The sequence below is a fragment of the Bubalus kerabau genome, chromosome 1 (assembly GCF_029407905.1).
Source record: "Bubalus kerabau isolate K-KA32 ecotype Philippines breed swamp buffalo chromosome 1, PCC_UOA_SB_1v2, whole genome shotgun sequence".
Classification (NCBI taxonomy): domain Eukaryota; kingdom Metazoa; phylum Chordata; class Mammalia; order Artiodactyla; family Bovidae; genus Bubalus; species Bubalus kerabau.
The window spans coordinates 186590638-186606422 of NC_073624.1; the positions used below are offsets into that span (position 1 = coordinate 186590638).

Genomic DNA, 15785 nt, shown 5'->3' on the forward strand with positions numbered 1-15785 from the left:
AAAAAGGAGAAACATGTCCTTGAGCAAGATACATTGTTGTTATATAATCCTTAGTATGGAGCTTAAGATGAGTTGTTTCTTGTGTAATCATCAGCTTTGGGCTTAAAGAAAATAACATCTTATGTTACAGACTAAGGAATGTAGGGGAAAAAAAATCTGTCTTTTCTCTTCCTCAAGAGCCCCAGACCCCTTTCTCCTCCTCAGGGACCCCGGACTTCTTATCAACCTACCTGAGAATTAACTCTCTCAGTTGGATGCCATCACCAACGCAATGCCTTCCCTGATATCAAGCTCAGTTGGTAAAAAATCCACCTTCAATGCAGGAGACGGGTTCAGTCCCTGGATGGGGAAGATCCCCTGGAGAAGGGAATGGCTACCCACTCCAGTATTCTTGTCTAGAAGATTCCAAGGACTGAAGAACCTGGTGGGCTACAGTTCATGAGGTCATAAAAGAGTAGGACAAGACTGACGGACTGAGCACGCACAAACTGGAAACCTCGGTGGCTCCTCTGTGACACCAGGGTTTTGTGCTCTCGTCCACACATCTCCACCCATCTCGCTCTGCCCGTGGGCCCTTCCATGCCTCTCTCTTTCATACAGCTTCCAATTCATGAATAATAAGATCAGCAAGGAGCCAGGCACACTGCATTCCTTCCAAGGAGATCTGATTGGCCCACCTTGAGTCATGTATCCACACTGACCAATCAACTGTGCCAGAGAAGTGGCACCACATGGCACCAGGGGTGATTGCTAAAATTGGAAACAGCCGGTGTAGCCAGGAGAAGGAAATGGCAACCGACTCCAGTACTCTTGCCTGGAAAATCCCATGGACAGAGGAGCCTGATAGGCTACAGTCCAAGGGGTCCCAAAGAGTCAGACGCAACTGAGACACTTCACTCACTCACTTCAGTGTAGCCAGAGATTGACCAATCAGATTTGAAGTTGGCCCCTGGACTACACCCTTCCCCCACCAATCCCAGGGGCGAACTCAGTGTTAACACTTTGGATCCTGGGTTATCAGGGCCATCCTAGGGTCCAGAGGAAACTTCCAACAAAAGGGGGTGGGGAGTAATAGATATTTGCCAATTAGCATAGAGCTAGTTTCCAGGAAGCTAGGCTTCCCTGATGGCTCAGACAGTAAAGCGTCTGCCAGCAGTGTGGGAGACCTGGGTTCGATCCCTGGGTTGGGAAGATCCCCTGGAGAAGGAAATGACAACCCACTCCAGTACTCTTGCCTGGAAAATTCCATGGACTGAGGAGCCTGGTGGGCTACAGTCCATGGGGTTGCGAAGAGTCAGACACAACTGAGCGACTTCACTACTTTCACTATAGAGCTAGTTTAATAATTTAAGGATGTGTGTGTGTGTGTGTGTGTGTGTGTTAGTCGCTCAGTTCTGTCTGACTCTTTGTGACCCCATGGACTGCAGCCCACCAGGCTCTTCTGTGCATGAAATTTTCCAGGCAAGGATACTGGAGTGGGTTGCCATTTCCTTCTCCAGGGGATCTTCCCAACCCAGGGATCGAACCCAGGTCTCCTGCACTGCAGGCAGATCCTTTACTGACTGAGCTACAAATATTTGAGACTTCCCTAATGGCTCAGATGGCAAAGTGTCTGCCTACAATGCGGGAGACTCAGGTCCGATCCCTGGGTTGGGAATATCCTCTGGAGAAGGAAATGGCCTCCCACTCCAGTACTCTTGACTGAAAAATCCCATGGACGGAGGAGCGTGGTAGGCTACAGCCCATGGCGTCGCAAAGAGTCGGACACGATTGAGCGACTTCACTTCACTTTGATGGCTCAGAAGGTAAAGAATCTGCCTACAGTGTGAGAGACCTGGGTTCAGTTCCTGGGTTGGGAAGATCTCCTGGAGAAGGGAATGGAAAACCACTCTAGAATTCTTGCCTGGAGAATTCTATGGACAGAGGCTACAGTCCATGAGGTCACAAAGAGTCAAGCATGACTGAGCAACTAACATTTTCACTTTCATGCCCATATTCATGGTTGTCAGTTCAATGTCAGTACTGCTTACTCAGAAGGGATGTGGGGAATGGAAGGAACTCTTTGAGAAGGTGTAGAGCTGGGTCAGGCAAAGAAATTCATCTTCACTGCCCATCACATACCCTCCTGGCTGTCTAGCACAGGCAAAGCTCTTCCCCTTCCTCCCTTTAAGTCCCATCAAGGTCCCTCCTTTTAAGTCCCCATCAAGGTCACCTGCTCTATGGAAACCTCCCTGTCCACCCCCGCCCCAGGAGCCAAGGTCCATCTGGTTTAAATGGGCCAAGGGGCAGATTTTCATGATGGGAAAACTAGGGGGGTTGGGATAACTGGTCAGGACAGTGGTGTGCTGGCAAATGTTTAACAACCAGCTCTCATGAAGTAGAAAATTGAGGAACTTCCCTCGTGGTCCAGTGGCTAAAACTCCATGCTCCCAATGCAGGGGGCCCAGGTTCAATCCCTCATCAAGAAACTAGATTCCACATGCCACAAAGATCTCGCATGCTCAAAGAAAGATCAAAAGATCTTCAAGTGCTGCAACTAAGTCCCAATGCAGCAAAATGAATAAACAAAATTAAAATTTTTAAAAAGGAGAGAATTGAATCTGTATTTATTATAAATTTTATTGGCATAAATGTTTAGCAGGCAACCTCCAGCGATAAAATAAGATACTCCCCACTGCAAATTCCATACAGCCAAAACTGAGTGTCACAGACCGCCTTTCTCGTTTTTTGTTTTTTTTTTTTTCCACTTTTGTAACCCAAAGCCAATCTATGCTTGCAGGTGAGAAACAAGCAAATGGAGGTTGATATTTTCCTCTAGACACGGAGATGGAACGAAACAATCAAGATGTGTGTTCACACTTCACTTGCTTTTTGATGATGCTTGGAACTTCTTTGCTAAATCAGATAATGGTTTGACAGCCCTCGATTTTTTTGTGTGCTAGTGACAATATTAACAGTTACAGGCAAAACCCACATAAATGTCATCTACATGGTGAACATGTTTTCCCAGCACTTTTGAGTGTAGGCAATCAACAAACAATATATCAAATCGGACTTGTAAGCTTTGCCGCTTCCCCTAGTGTAAATACCATCACCACGGTCCATTTTAAGTTACTAGTGTGGTGGCACTGAACACAGAGCTGGCAAGCAATGTCCTGCGAAACGGAATTACACAGTATTTCCAATGCCAGATACAGTAGAGGTGAACGATCTCAAGGGCATAGAAATAATATCACGAGAATAACAAAAATCCCATGCCTAAGGCACAGGGCAGTTTGAAGCCTCAAGATAACTCACATTGTCTAGTAAATGTACAGTACATAGCAGTCATAATTATAAAAATATTTTATTATGCAGCATCAGGTACCACCTCACACCCTCCCGTATGTCCCTGTTACACAGGGTCACACACAGTCATAGTGTAAAGCCAGCATATTAGACCATCAGCTTGGCAAAAGCTGGAGGTTTTGTCTTACCTTGTTCCTGGCTGGATCCCCAACACCTAAAACAGTGCCTGATAAATTTTGCATGAGTGAATAAAGCTCACGCAGCATAGATACTTGGACCCCCTCCCACAAGTTAGCCCGGTGAGTCCCATGGGGTGGGAAGGAGAGGGATTGGAAATGAGTCTCTATTTCGCACATATTAACATAAATAAGGATGGGGAGAGGGTCTATTTTATTTGCTCCTATTTCTCTAGCCCTGTACCGTGCCTGGCATGGAGCAGAAGCTCAATAAATATCAGTTGAATGGATTAATATAATGTACAGTGTCTGAGCTCAGCTCAGAATAAATACCGAGGGACCCAGAGGATCCTGGAGGAAGGGGGTCAGCAGCACTGACCCCTGGCCAGCCCAGTGAGGTAGAGGAGCTGGGTCCCATCACCTGGGGCCCCAACGAAAGAAGGGAAGATGCAGTCTTGTTCCAGGAGGTGACACCTAGGCCTGGGGTCACGTGAGCTTTGACAAGGGAAGTCCACTGGGAACTTGGGCGGCCACGCGGAAGAGGCCCCAGACTGTGGCTTCGGCTGAGAGCTGCCAGGAGAGAGGCTCCTGGATCCTGGGGTGCAAGTGGACGCTCAAGCGCTGCCCCGCATCCAGGTGCAGCAAGCTGCTCCGGAAACCAGCTGCTGAGTTCCCCAAGGGTGGGGGTGGCAAGTCCAAGGTCAGGGTTAGGGCGGCCCCGGCTTGGTGAGGCCGCAGGTCCAGGGCCACGGAGACTGAGTCGGAGCTGTTGCGGTTGCCCGCCATCACGCGCTTCAGGGTCAAGTGCAAGAAAACATAGTAGACCCCGGCCTCGGGGACCACCAGCTCTTGGGTGCGCTTGTCGTAGTCCACGCCTGGCGCCAGAGTCACACCTGTCAACCCCTGCTCGCTACGCCACTGCACCGGCCCTTCGGTCAGCTGTGCTGTGGGAGGAGAAGGTGGGGTACATTGAGCAGGAGTGCATAGCTGGTGGGCGGGGAGCATAACCCTGGGAAAGGGGAGGAGCGGCTCTAAGGGAGAGGCAAAAGTGGGGAGGAGTGTGTGAGAAAGATAAGGGAGCTCAGGGAAGGAAAAGGGTCTCGGAGGGAAGTGGGGCTTGAGGAGGGGAAAGAGGGGCTAAGAAGGGAGGAAAATTCGGGGGGAGGGGGGAGAGACTCAGGTGGAGATTGAGGAAGCGGAGGGGAGAGAGGGGGTGTTGGTGGAGGGAGAGAAACTTCCAGGAACCAGGGAGGAGGAGGACATGTAATGCCAGAAAGGATGATGGAGGGGAAAGGGGGCTCCTAGGGATGGGAGGAAGGGGTTTGGAGAGAGAGGGGGCAGGCAGAGACGAGATAGAATGGAGGGACTCGGAGAAGGAGGCGGGACGAGAGGGAGAGGGCGGGGAAGGGAAGCTTGTCAGGAAGGAGCGAAGATCCTAGAGGAAAGCTAACGGGAGAGAGAAAGGGGTGGAGGGTGAAGAAGGAGGGAATTTCAAAGAGAGGAGAGGACGGGGTGAAGGTCTCCTTAAAAGAGACGCGAGGAGGCTGCAGGAGAGTCCGGAAGGGGGAGGGAAAGGGCTGGGGAGAAGAGTCCGCAAAAGAGGGAGAGGAAAGGGGGACGGTCTACAGAGGGACGGTGAGGAGGAGAGTCTGGGAGAGGCAGGGGCAGAGGGAACAGGGAAAAGAGTCTCCCTAAGAGGGAGGAGGAGGAGGGTCCCCGAAAGCGGGGAAGGGAAGTGAGTGGGAAACAGGGCTTCCAGAAGTGAGGGAGGGGAAATGGCTGCGGAGGAGGGGTCCGGATCTCCCAGGACAGTAGAGGGAGCCGACCCGGCAGAGATTTGCGCGGATCCAGGCCCAGCCTTAAGGGGGCGGGGGTCTGAGGTGCACACAGATGGAGATCAGAGAAGGAGACCCGGAGAGGGACAGCCGAGGTTCTAAGAGGGTAGGGGGAGCTTTTCAGAGAAGGGAGGGAAAGAGGATCAGGTTGGGTCAGAGGGGGGAGGGGCTTCCCTCTCCCGGAGCTCTCCCACTTAGTGCACCCTCCCCCCTCTCCCCCGGGTCTTTAGGGAGTCACTTACCACCATCGGCCACCACCAGCTGCGCGAACACGCCCTGCTGAGAGAAAGGACAAACGCAAAGTGGATAAAGGTCCTCCTACTCGCAACACGCAGCCCCCTGGAAAGTGGGGTCCCCGGGATCTGCGCAGGCCTTGAGCCTACAGTCTTTATGGTCCCTTCCCTTCGCGTTCCAAAAGAACCACCCCGCGCGCGCGCGCGCACACACACACACACACACACACACATACACACGCTGCCCCAGCCCTGGCTGTCTGCAAGGAGAGGACCCCGAGGACTTAGGAGGGAAATGAGACAGTCCCTCTAGGGGGCTTGACACTGCAGAGTCTTGAGAGGGAAAGGAGGGTACCCTAAAGGTCCGGGAAAAAAAACGAGGTTCTCCACTAGTTACGAAAGAAAAGGGGAACCCCACGATGATTGCAGTGTCCCTCGGGGTGCGCGTTGGTGAAACGGTCCCCATCTGAAGCCCGGGGTGCAGATGGGGTCTCACGGGGGGTTAGGATTAGAATGGCGCCCCCTTGGAGACCTGGATAAAGAATTGGTGCCCTCAGAAATCCAAGAAGGCCGGGGGGGGGGGGTCTCTCCACCCTCGGGCTGGGACGCAGAAAAGACCTTGCGGGAGGCGGGGACGCGGATGGAGAAGGGGTCCCAGGGCTGGGTACGGGTCTCTCTCGGAATCCAGATCGGGCAGTATCTCACCTGCGGAGAGTTGGGGAGGCGGGCGTGGGGGTCGGAAGTCTGCTCCAGCCCCACGGGGAGAATCGAGCTGGGCGCGGGACTGGAAACCGGCGAGGCAGGGGTCCCGGGGACGCCCCAGACCCGCACCACGCAGGTGGCGCAGGCAGCGGCAAGCAGCAGCAGCGCGGCGCTCAGAGCCCAGGGCAGCGGGTTGCAGACGCGACCCGGGGGCGCGGGCGACCGCTGGGCCTCGGGGTCCGGGGTGGCGAGGGTGCTGGAGTGCATGGCCGGCTGCGGGCGGCTGCGAGCCGGGTCCCGCGCACGGCCCTTTATAGCTAAGTCCCGCTTTCCGGGGAGTGGCCCGTGGGGATCCCAGCGACCCGCTGGGTAGGTTGGTTCCCGCCCGCCCCGCCCCGCCCCGCCCCCTCCACCTTCGGTCCAAACTTTCCCCAACTTTCTCTTCCCTGAATCTCCGTCTCCTTTTCTCTCTAGCTCTCCACGCTCTGCTCCATCAAATCCTCTTGACCCCCAGTTATCTCTCTTGCATCTCCCTGGTTATCTCTTCGCCTCTCTGCTTCTCTCTCTTGTCTCTTTTCCGGATTTCTTATCCCTCCCTAGCGCTCCCCCCCAGCATTGAGGCTCCTTCAGGGCTCCCCTAAACTCAGCACTTCTTCGGAGGAGTCAAAGAACAGCCAGGCCTCAGCCCGCTTGTCCTCTGGAGCATAAGTCCTCCCAATGGAACCCCGAGTGCCCTGCTCAGTCCTCTCTCTACTTCCCTCTCTTTTCCCGGGACCCCGGATCTTCCCTGGCCTGCCCCCACCCACCCACCTAGACGCTTCCCGTCTGGGGCTCCCTGGACCCCACAAGCAAAAGGCTGGAGAGTCCAGGTGGAGAAATTCCCCTTGTAGGAAAGGGACAACCTTGAGTGAGGCGGAGGAAACTCAAATTTCCCGTTCGCGCTCCGGTGGTGTCCGCGGGGGCGGGAGGAGGAGCGGAGATGCGGGCAGAACTCTGCCTCAAAAGAGGAAGCAATCGTGGATTGACAGATGGCCAGCCCTAGAAAAGCCCTGGGCTCCCAGAGAAGCCCGGCTCTCCCCAGACCAGCAGGGTGGACCTCCCCATCCTTCTTCAGGTCTCACTTCCCCTATAGCGCAAGGGAGAATGGACTCGGGAATTGATCTCACCCGTCCACCAGCGGCCCAGGAAATGGGGGGAGGGGTGTTTTGGTTCAACTGAACAAAGATCGGATACCGACCCTGTATTCAACCTTGTATGCAGCCTCTCTGAGGAATTAAAAGGAGAAAACAGTAATGATACTGGCCCTTGTTGACACCTAGGTGTAAAACGCTTCCGTTAATACTAGCGGTTTATAAAAAATTGCTGTGCCCAAACCAGCATCACCTGGGGACTTGCTAGCTCTGCAAATTCTAGCACCTCAGCCAGACCTATTGACATTCTGGGAACTGAAGCCCTGCAGTCAGTGTCTGAAGGGGCCTTCAAAAACATTCTGACACTTGCCCAAGTTGAAGAACCCACTGCGTTGTACCAAGGTTGTTCCTTCGCACCTGCTGTCCCCTATGCCTGGAATGTTCGTTCCCCCAGATCTGCGGTCAGCTGTCCTTCTGAGTAAAGCAGAAGAATTAAGGTCCAGCGCCTACTTTTACTGTCTCCCAAAATCTCACTGCAGCCATAGTTAAGGGACTGTTTTAAAACCTAAATCAAAACTTGTCAGCCATGGGGTGGAATGCCAAATACACATTCCCTAGCAAAATAACACCATCAACCACCGTGTCTCACACCTCAGTTATTGGTGACCTCCTGCCAACTCCAAAAGAGATGTGGTGGGTGGCAGCTATAGTAGAAGCGTTGGTTGAAAGTAAATTCCCAAAAGAGATACCAGCTCTGCTCCCCAGTAGGGTGGAAACACAGCCATTTTTTGGTTGCTTTTTTTTTTCCCCTCCAGACCACGGAAATCTCAACATTTCTGGTGGGAGGAATGCAGTTGATAATGGAAGAATCATGCTAGGATCATGCGTGAATCAAATGTGTGAACTTGAATGCAAGAGTTGAAACTGTCCCACCTTGACCCTCGACCCCTCAACCCAGCAGCCAGGACCTGAAAGATGGGGATGGTGGGATCTTTTCTCCGAGGAATCTGACCAGCCAGGAAGATAGATACAAAGATTCAGAGGACAAAGAGGCTTCACCAGATAACCATCGCTCTGCCAAGAAGCTCACAGGCCACTGGCCATTCTGTTTATTATTAAACCCCACCCCAAGGCAGCTCACAGACAAGGTTTGCCCGAGCTGACGAAAAAGAGGAATTCAGAGAACTCCCAGGCACCATCTCGGACAACCCAAACGAAAGTGTCTCTCTCTCTCGGGCCCCAGTTACATCACCCCTTGAAATTTCCTTACTAGCAGTTTCCACCACGTGAGATATTCTTGTTCGTTTGTTTACTTGCTCGTGGTTGTTTCCCCCCAAGAAACTGTTAAGTCCCAAAGAGGAGTATCTTCACCTGCCTGGTTTCCATGCTACCTCCAGTACCTAGAAAATTATAGGCCTTGATAGTATTTATTGAATAAAGGAATGAATGAAGTATAATAGTTACCAGCATGGATTCTAGAGGTGGAAAAACCTCAGTCCACTGACATTTTGTGTGTTTTCATTTTGAGGCAGCTGGGAAAACTCAAAAGAAGACTCCTGACAGGTGCAAATCATGTGTGAAATTCAAATTTCAGTGTCCACAAATAAAATTGTATCAGCACACAGCCACACTCATTCGTTTCCATACAGTCTGTGGTGATTTTTGCAATGTTCCGGCTAAATGGGGTAGTTACAACAGAGATTGTTTGGCCCACGAAGCCACGAATGTTTACTCTCTCTGGTCTCTCAGTGGAAAATTTGCTGCCCCCGCTCTAACATTCTTGCATTTCAGCCCTCCAGTTTCTTGCTGTGTGGTCTGGGGCAAGCTGCTTCAGCTCTCTGAGCCTCACTTTCCACATCCGCTAAATGGGAATAAGAGTAAATCTCAAAGGGTAGCTGAGAACTTGCTGTGAGCAGTGGCAGGCCCATGGCAAAGGCTCATTCCAGCTGAGCTGGATCACTGAGTTTTCTACAATTCCAATGGCTGGAGTAAAAAAAAACTGAAATGCCAAAAGTCAAAGTCACAGTCAAGGACTTCCAGTGACTTCTGAATTCTAGATGCCAAGGGACTTAGCAGGATTCTGTACACCCCCTCCAGGATGGGGGAACAAGGCCTGGCGGCCTGGGGAAGGCGCAGGCCGCAGCCAGGGAGCGCCATGACGCATTGTTGTGGTCGGCACATCTGACATAGACAGCCCCGCCCACCATGGAGCTCTCAGCATCAGTTGCCTAGCACCACATGGTTCAGTAGTCACATCTCTGCGCTCAACTGTCTCCCCAGGAGACAGTGGGCCCTGGTTTCCCTCCCCTCTAGGGGAAGGACCTGAATTCTCTCACCATTGCCATTCCAGGGCTCAAGGGAGGGATTGGGCAGGAAGTAGTTGGAGGGGGGAGAACCCCTCTCCCCTCTCAGAGGCCCAGCAAACAGGCACCTCCTCCAGGAAGTATGCCTTGATTTTTCCTAGCCAAACTCACCTCCTTATGAGTTCCTGACTGCCCGCCACCCTGTATGAAGTCCATTGGCCTGGATCCTTCGTGTCCCCACAGGCAAAGCCTGAAAGAGATCTTTAGTGATTACTGGGTAAGTGCACAGTGAGAGAGCATGGGACCTAGTAGGGGGCTGTAAACCAAGAAAAGAAGAAAAATGAGAAAAAAAGAATTGAGTGAGGTTGGTTTTGAGCTGAGGGAGTGTCCACACGTGTTGAAGGAGGAAATTGAAACAGAGAGAGGAATCACGTTCTCCAGGTTAAGTCTCTGGAAAAGCTGGGTCCGAGTCTCCTTGGCCCTGGGGAAGCCGGGGAAACACAGACCCGGCATGTGAATGCACTTGCCATATTGTGTAAACATGACAAGGCATGATGGTGCCATTAGACTTTGTGGAGTTGGGGTGCTTACCCAGCTACTGTTGAACTGTGTGTTTCCAACGTAATGAGTGTTCAGGATAAGGAAAGTGGGAGTGAGGGGATGTACCTACCAGTGTGTTTCTAGTTGAGGAACAACAATGGCACATGATCCCATCTCTGAGCCTTGCTTTTCAAACCAGCTCCAGGAGTTGGTGATGGACAGGGAGCCTGGTGTGCTGCAGTCCATGGTGTCGCAAAGAGTTGGACACGACTGAGCAACTGAACTGAACTGAACTGAAATGGGAATAAGAGAAGGTCTCAATGCATAGCTAGCTTTAAATCCCAGTTCTGTCTCAAAGCAAATGCCTTCACCTCTCTGCCTCGAGGTTCCCATCAGGGAAGTATAGCTAATACAGGGACCACCTCCTAGGATTACTGTCCCGAATCAGAAGCCAGAATGGCACCTGGCATTCAGCAAGTGCTCTCCGGCACGACTGAGGCTGATGGTCTGGTGCCTCTGTGTAACTTGTAGGCAGGGATTTGATCCTGTAGATGAAGCAGCAGAGTCCAGAAACGAGTGCAGATGTCTGGGCCAAAAGAGAGGCAGGAAGAATTCAGAATGGAAATAGTCAAAAGTGTCATCGAAATGGTCAGATTATCACTCATAGAATCAGTTCAGTAATAAGCCATGGGGGAGGTTGAGTCATCTATTTGGGGCTCGATAGAGATCTCTAAGGGCTAAGAAAACAAAGAATGCGGATTTGGTTTTAGAGCAAAGACACATTTGCATAGCACATATCTAGGTTTATAAGAAGCTTAGTGGGGGGCTTCCCTGTTAAGACTCCACACTCCTAATGCAGGGGGCCTGGATTTGATCCCTGGTCAGGGAACTAGGTCCCACATGCCGCAACTAAGACCCAGGGTGGCCCAATAAATAAGTAAATTTAAAAAAAAAAAAAAAAAAAAAAGGAAGGAAGGAAGCTAGAGGTATTCAGGAGAATTATCTGAAAAAGAGATCATGAACCTTCCACTGTATAAGCTTCTGCCCACTTACATTTTCCACGTTTGCTTTGTCTTGGTTTGTGTGTGTGTGCTACATACAGAATCGTGGTCAAGTATGAGTACATAGAGAAAGAAACCAGTGGCCACACACACACACAAATTTTAAGAGAAAAAGTAAAAAAGAGAGAAAGACCCGAGCTATTTGGAGGAAGAGAAAATTTTCACACCAGTGACATCAAAGGTAGGAAATGGTGTTTCCCTGCTAATGGCAGTGGACGAACACAGGGATGGGGAAGACCCAAGTATACCAGGGCAGGCCTGGGGTACCCCTCAGAGGGCCCAGTCCCTGAGAAGCCAGCTCACTCTGCTGGTAAGCAAGCCAGCCTGTCTCAGGAAGGAGGCCCCAGCATGGCTAACACCTGGAAGGGACTCTCCAACTGGCCCAGAAAGGCAGCCACCAAACAGACACTTGTGTACAAAAGACATCCCGATTCAGGCAGTACACAATTACAAAGACAGACACACAAACACACCACACATACACACACTGAGAGACATAATCACAGATACACAAGAGTAGCCCCCAAAGTTAGCCACAGACGCACAGAGAGACACAACGGATACATATTCAGAGCATAAACACCCAAGAATATAAGTACACACAATACCACAATCACATGCATACCAAAACAGTGGTGGGGATACACCATACAGGCATACACACAGTCACACACTAAGACATGCCCAGAGATGCAATACTAGACACACAGCTGCCCAAGCTAGCCACAAGAGCACAAAAGGACAGATTCATGCCCAGAGTCACGCATACCCACTAACATACAGCCTGAAAGAGTCCTGAAGGCTCTGAGATATGCATTCAAAGACACACAGTATCATATGGTCAAAGACCACCAAAGGCACTTAAGTCACACACTGACTGACACAGGCTGACCTGGAAAGACTGGAAAAGACACAAATACAAGGGAGCACAACCAAGGAAACCCAGGTCCCGCCCCCAGGGAAGATCCAGGGTCTTTGAGCCACCAAAGATCCACCCACCAGGCTCTCCTTCTGGGGGCGTATCACTCACTCCCTCCCTTAAGGAAACTCTGGGTCCCTTTCCTTGGCAGTGTGGGCCGCGGGCGACCTCTGGTGGACCCGGCGCCTCGGTCCAGGGCTTCACGGAATGGGCGGGTGGGCGGAGGGTGTCTAGGCTGAAAGGATGAAAAGATGCTTCGGCGTCTACTGAAAAACTCGGAGAAAGGAGCGTGGCAACAGGGGAAGGGAGACACCGGAGCCCGGCTGGAACGGGACCAGACAGGGTCTTGGACGCGGGAACAGGCCGTAAGAAGCAGGAGTGGGATTGAAGACCCTCACCCATCCCCACTCGGTGCAACCCCGGGTCCCCGCGAGGACGGTGCTCCGGGGACGGTAAAGATAGGGTAAGCCCGGAGGCGAATTCCCATTGGTCCGCGGCGGACCAATGAGGAGCGGCGAGGACTCCCGGGGTGGCGGAGAGGGACAGGGCAGCCGTTGATGGAGATGGAAGGGTCCTGCCTTCCCAACCAGGCCCTCAGCCGGAGAATGACCACCAGGGAATCGCCCAAGGTCTGCAATCGCCAGCACGGAGACGTCTCTCCCAGGAGGACTCTCGTCAACTCCGATATGCCTTTTACCCGCGGGACCCTGAGAAAGGTGGGCTTGTCCCTCGCAGAGCTGCCCCAGTCTCCCAAGCCCTGCCCAATCCCAAGCCCCACCACTTCCCCGTCATACTCCGTAAGCCCTTTCCACTTCCCTTTCTCCCAGGCCCCGCCCACTTTCCCGCCCTCGGTATCCCAAGCCCTGCCCACTCGTAAGCCCCTCCCACTTCCCTGTCATTCTCCCTAGGCCCCGCCCACTTCCTAGCCACCATTGTCCCAAGCCCTGCCCACCCTCCAGTCTGCCCACTTTAACGTAAGCTCCGCCCACTTCTCTGACCGACTTCTGAGGCCTTGCCCACTCTCCTGGCCCACTCACTTTTCTACTTTTCTCGGGCTAGGACTGCCTCTCCCCAGGCTCCGCCCTTTTATTGTCTCCCTAGCCTGACTTTCCTGGAGACTCCAGTCTCTGAGTATTTTGTCCTGGGCAATGGCACCCCACTCCAGTACTCTTGCCTGGAAAATCCCATGGATGGAGGAGCCGGTAGGCTGCAGTCCATGGGGTCGCTAAGAGTCAGACATGATTGAGCGACTTCACTTTCACGCATTAGAGAAGGAAATGGCAACCCACTCCAGTGCTCTTGCCTGGAGAATCCCAAGGATGGGGGAGCCTGGTGGGCTTCTGTCTATGGGGTCGCAGAGTCGGACACGACTGAAGCGACTTAGCAGCAGCAGCAACACTTTTCCAGAACTCTCTGCCCCATTCCCAGTCCAGGTCTTTGAACCATCCCCAGCCCTAGTCTAACTTTCCTGGAGTCCTCTGGTCTCTGAGCATTTTGTCTGAGCACTTAGTCCCCACCCACTTTGTTCCTCTCCACCTTCTTCCAGACCCCACTCAAACTTTCAAGACCTTACCCCAAAATCAGTTAAGTCCCTGAATGGGATGGGGCTCCCAACTAATGGAGTCAGGGAGGCCTCAGTTTCCTCTGACCCTTAGGCCATCCTCAGGAAGGTCCCACCTCCTTGGCCATTCTCGGGATTGCCCCGCCTCCTTGGCCATCTAATTACTGGCCTGCAATGGGACCCTTCCCTGCCCACCTTGATCTTCACCATTCAAACCAGCCTCTCCCCCACTATGACCAGATCGCCTCTTGAGCTCTAATCCCAGTCCAGGTGGGCATGCCAACCCCTTTGTTCCCCACAGGCAATCAACTTACCACATACCATCTTGGCCTTGCCTGAGTTGGTGGTCCGATACCAGTGCCTGTGGCCTGGAGACCCGCGCAGGACACCCCTGTTCCATCCGCTGCCACACTCCTGGACTGCCAAGCTGTTGGTGGCTTTGGACTTATTCTGTCTGATGCTGGGTGAGCCCCCTCCCTACCATCCTTGAGCCCCTGCCCTATGTGGACACCCAAGAAGCCTTGGAGGGAGTTTGTCTTCCTGTGTGTCTTTATCTGAGGTTTGCTGGGCCTGGGGCTGGCTGCCTGCCCTAATGTGTGTACTTGGGACATTCGTGTCATCAGCATATTTCTGGGATGTCTGGGTCAATGAGACTCTGCGCGAAGGGAGCAGAAAGGGACTCTCCACAAGAATGGATTTTGTGTGCTTACCTGTCATCCTGGATCTGGATGCTGGGGTCAGCGTCCAGCTGCTCATCTTTTTTTTTCAGTCTTGCATATGACTTGACGTGCTGTAAGTCTCCTTGAGTTGTGTATCTGGGTCTATGTGTCTGTGGTAGGAGGTATGTTTTACTATATATATCTCTGTGTACGTTTTGACTATGGGTATGTTGTGTGCAAGCCCCTGGGTCTATCTGTATGTCTGGGGCTGGTCTGTGTTGCACTCATATCCATGTGAATGTATAATTCTGTGTGTGTGTGCACGTGTGCATGTATGCGTGTGTCCCTTTGGGTCCCTGAGCTGCATATTGTATTGTGTTGCCTGCTGTATTGGCTTGGTGGGCGGGGGGCGGTTCATTGTGGGTGACTTCTATGCATGTACTTCATCTATGGGAGCCCGTGACTATGCATCTGGGGTGGTGGTCCATCCAATAGTATTTGTGCAGCCAGCTTTGTGTCTGGGTCTATATGGGCCTATGTGTATTATGGGTATACTGTTATATGTCTGTGTATGTACATCTGAATCTGGGTGTCTGGGTCAGACTGTGTGGTTGTATAATTGTGTGTGTCAGATTCTGGGTGTGTGGGTACCCATGTGGCCTGAGCTTGCTTGGGGTCCATAGACCAATACCCTCAACTCCCCAGTGGGTAGAACTAGTGACCAAAGCTCCTTTGCTGGGATGCGGAGGCCAGGCTGGGACACTAGCTTGGCCCTTCCAGCCCAGAGAGGGAGCTGGGGATGGTGAGAGGTTGGGTTCCAGCTGCCACTAGGCTTCAGCGGATGACAGAGTCAAGATGGGGAGGGAGGCCTGGTCGAGGCTTGTAGAATGAGCAGGCCTACACCGGCTGGAGACAGGCCCCCTGGTCTGCGCGCCTTCTGGATGGTAGTGTCAGGTGAGGGGCCCCAGAGGCTGCTCACACACAGCTTTGCTACCATTTTCTCCCAGCTTGATCAGCCACAGAACCATCCACATAGGCATGAAACACACACAGATACCAGACACAGCCACACACACCAACACAACCCACACATCCGTGGATACAATGTATAATCTCTTTTTTTCTCTCTCTCTCTCACACACAGACATGTACTCATGAGCACCACAAACACCTATTCACACCACATACACATGACATAGACTAGCTATCCATCAGCACACATACACATTCACACACAAAGACATGCAGAGCCACAGTCATACACATGTACATGCACACAGGAGGACACACACACATACGGAAAGAGTGAGCCCTTCCACCCTTATCCCTTCCATCATTATCCTTACCCCTTACCCACCTCATTCCCAAGACCCCAGCT

At 52.4% G+C, this 15785-nt stretch overlaps 1 protein-coding gene across 1 annotated transcript; it reads right to left on the minus strand.

Moving 5' to 3' along the window:
* Positions 1 to 2328: 2328 nt before the first annotated feature.
* TNFSF9 (TNF superfamily member 9) lies at positions 2329 to 6501 on the minus strand. Its single transcript, XM_055566628.1, has 3 exons — positions 6238 to 6501; positions 5542 to 5578; positions 2329 to 4408 (listed from the first exon to the last, which is right to left on the minus strand). The coding sequence occupies exons 1-3, from the start codon at positions 6499 to 6501 to the stop codon at positions 3951 to 3953; spliced, it is 759 nt and encodes a 252-aa protein (XP_055422603.1). The 3' UTR covers positions 2329 to 3950.
* Positions 6502 to 15785: the final 9284 nt, after the last annotated feature.

What these genes read in the sequence shown, in the direction of transcription:
- TNFSF9 (XM_055566628.1), bottom strand. Translation starts at nt 6,501, where the DNA reads ATGCACTCCAGCACCCTCGCCACCCCGGACCCCGAGGCCCAGCGGTCG. An exon ending in GCCTCCCCAACTCTCCGCAG is followed by an intron (nt 5,579 to 6,237) that starts GTGAGATACTGC and finishes CCTTTCTCTCAG; the next exon opens with CAGGGCGTGTTCGCGCAGCT. An exon ending in GCTGGTGGTGGCCGATGGTG is followed by an intron (nt 4,409 to 5,541) that starts GTAAGTGACTCC and finishes CTCCTCCCACAG; the next exon opens with CACAGCTGACCGAAGGGCCG.